General features: G+C 63.9%; 1 protein-coding gene across 1 annotated transcript in view; it reads left to right on the top strand.

The window, feature by feature from the left end:
• The first annotated feature begins 970 nt into the window (after positions 1–970).
• Positions 971–2,800, top strand: part of FAM171A2 (family with sequence similarity 171 member A2) — a 9,251-nt gene continuing 7,421 nt past the window's right edge. Inside the window, 1 exon segment of the mRNA XM_007455115.1 lies at positions 971–1,088. Within this exon segment, the coding sequence (XP_007455177.1) occupies positions 971–1,088 (118 nt within the window).

Genomic DNA, 2,800 nt, shown 5'->3' with positions numbered 1-2,800 from the left:
GGACGGAGTTCCTTGCCCTAAGCATCCAGTCCTATACAGGGCACCATATTGTGAGAAAGAGGTGACAAGCCAGAGAGAACCAGGAGAGGGATAACCAGATTAGATGAGGGTTTGACCACCCAGAAGTTGAATGACGAGGACAACCAGAAACTGGGAAGAAAGAGCGCTTGGCTGGGGCCCGGGCAAGCTTCCAGTGTGGGATTCAAACGTGGGGTTCCAAGCATTATGTTTGCCCAGCGATGGATCTGCTACTACCCGGGCGGTGGTGAGCCCCACCTCACGCTGGGCCAGCAATAGCACCATCCAGTCAAGCACATGCTAGACCCTTTACGTCATTATCTCTTTTAATTGGTACAATAACCCCACGAGGTAGAGATTATTACAACTCTCATTTTAAAGGAAGGCTGTGGAGCAGAAGATTAAGTAACTAGCTTATGGCTCAAGAAGAGGAAGAAGCTAGACGAGAACCCAGACTGGGTGATTCCCAAGGGGGCTGCGCCCTACCTCCCCAACATTGAGCAGGTGTTTGTGCGGAGAGAACTGGGCAGTTCTTACAGTTTGAGGAGACACTTATGACCAACCCTTTGTGTTGTAAGCAACAGTCATTCTCCCTCTCAAAATTCTGCAACAAATTTCCGGGGCTCAGGAACTCTGAGAACCCCTGTGATTGGACCCTATTCGCTACCCTCCCTAGCAGCTGGGGGTCTGGGCACACGGCGGGGTCTTCAGGGTGGGCTGTGGACAGCGAGGGGGCGGTGCCCGGAGTCCCGCGTGGTGGGGCGCCGCCTGCAGGGGGCGCTGGCGGCGTCTCCTGGCGGAGACAATCGCACAGAGCGGCCGCCGCAGCAAGAGCTGGAACGCGAGCGGGAGCCCGAGCCGCGCGGCGCGGCGCAGAGCTGGGGCTGAGCGGGGCCGGCCGAGCGGGGCCGGGCGGGAGCCATGGGCCGTTAGGGCCGGGCCGAGCCCCGCGATGCCGCCGGCGAGTGGCCCCAGCGTCCTCGCGCGGCTGCTGCCGCTGCTGGGGCTGCTGCTCGGCGGCGCCTCCCGGGCTCCCGGCAAGTCGCCGCCGGAGTCCCCCAGCCCGCAGGGTGAGTGTCGGCCGGGAGAGGCAGTGATCGCGAGCCTGAGCCCCCCACCCCCGCGGTCGGGCCCCCGCCCGCCAGCCCCCTCTTCGCGGCGCTCGCGAATTGGGGAGTGTTCTATTCCCTGGATTTGGGTGGGGGGAGCTAGGCGACCTGGGGTCCTCGCTTACGGGGGAGAGGAGGGCGGGAGAGGGAGACCTCCGGGCGGGGGTCTCGGGGAGACACAATGGAGAGGGCGGGGGTCCCCAGGCTCCGCGCCGTCGCCCCCTCCCGCCTTGTTTTTCTCCCTCCTGGTCCGCGAGGCGCTGCTGCCTGAGCCATTGTCTATCGAACACACCCGCCCAGGGGCGGGCTGGGGCGGCCGCCCGCTCTGCAGCCCCCAGCGGGTTCCTCGCTCCCGACCCGGCTGGGTGGGAGCCCAGGCAGCGGCTGCCACCCTGGGCCCGGACGGGGGCTGGGCGCCTAGAGCTGGGTTTGAAGGGGGGAGGGGAGAGGAGAGGGGGAGTGGGTGAGGCGGTGGGCGGATCGGCTGCTCGAATGGGGTTCTTCGACCCGGAATCTGACAGCCCCCAGAAGGCCTCCCAGGTTCAGAATTTGGGGTGCACCAAAGAAACGTTGATGGGCGCATGATGGAGGAGGGGCTGCAGTTGGGGGGCTGTCTGGAAAAAGAGGTACGTTGTGATTCCCAGCTCAAGGCGCATGGCAGGGCTGCGGTGGCGGAGCCATGCTGAGCTGGCTAACTGGCCGTGGACAGTGCCGGCTGGGAGGGCAGGTGCCTGGGTCCCCGTCCAGCAGGCCTCCAGCCACTCCTGTCCGCAGCCCCCCCCACCAGGTCACCCCCTCCTCATCTCACCTCTGCATCGCAGTAGAGGAGACCCTCCCAGCGCCTCACGGGCCCAGGTGGGTGTGTGAGGTGGGAGCAGGGCGGGCTCCTGTAGCAGGAGAGGTGGGAGAGCTGGACCGTGACTCCCTGCCGACGCCTGGGTTCTCAGGGGCCTCCACCCACTCTGGCCCGCGCCTGCCTCCCAGCGCCTGGCCCCGCACCCCAGCCACTGTTCTCCCCACTCCTGCCTCTTAGCCCCATCCCTGCTCTCCACTCTTCGTCTTTCCACCAAGGAGCTGACAGGAAAAGCCGGGGGGGGGGGTTTGGATGAGGGAAGTGGGGTCCGGATGAAGGGAGGGGGTCGGATTTCCTCCTGGAATGAGGCAGGGCTGAAGCCTGGACAGGCGGATCCTGTATGGAATGTCAGGCTTTGAGGAATGGGGAAGGATCTTCTCGGCTTCAGTCTTCCCTGCTCCCTGCAGGAGAGGAGGCTTTGATGGGTAGGAAGGGGCCCTGTTTTTTCAGGAAACCTCTCCCTCAAGACCTGCACCTCAGGGGAGGTGGCCCAGGGAATTGGCTGGAATAGAGCCAGGAGAGAGGGTTCTCCCAGGCCACTAGCTGGGGGCCCAAGTTGAGGGGAAGGGGGAAGGGCACCTGCCCACCCCCTCCCCAGCTTGGCACTGATGCCTCCTCAGGCCTTACTTGCCCACCCCTGTGTTATTCCCTAAGCCCCCTCCCCTTTGCTAATGCTCTGGCTCTTGAACCCAAGGCATTCCTTCAAATGACCATATTCCAGACTCCTGGATCCCGTCTTCCCAGCTGCTCTATCCAGCTGCTCCTAGCCTGGGGTAGGAGTGGGGAGTCGGCAGGCCCCTCTAGCTTCTCAAAATTCCTG

This window comes from Lipotes vexillifer, unplaced genomic scaffold (assembly GCF_000442215.2).
Source record: "Lipotes vexillifer unplaced genomic scaffold, Lipotes_vexillifer_v1.1 scaffold1639, whole genome shotgun sequence".
Classification (NCBI taxonomy): Eukaryota; Metazoa; Chordata; class Mammalia; order Artiodactyla; family Lipotidae; genus Lipotes; species Lipotes vexillifer.
Note: the sequence above shows the minus strand (reverse complement) of the source record. Positions and strands in the feature narration are given on the sequence as shown.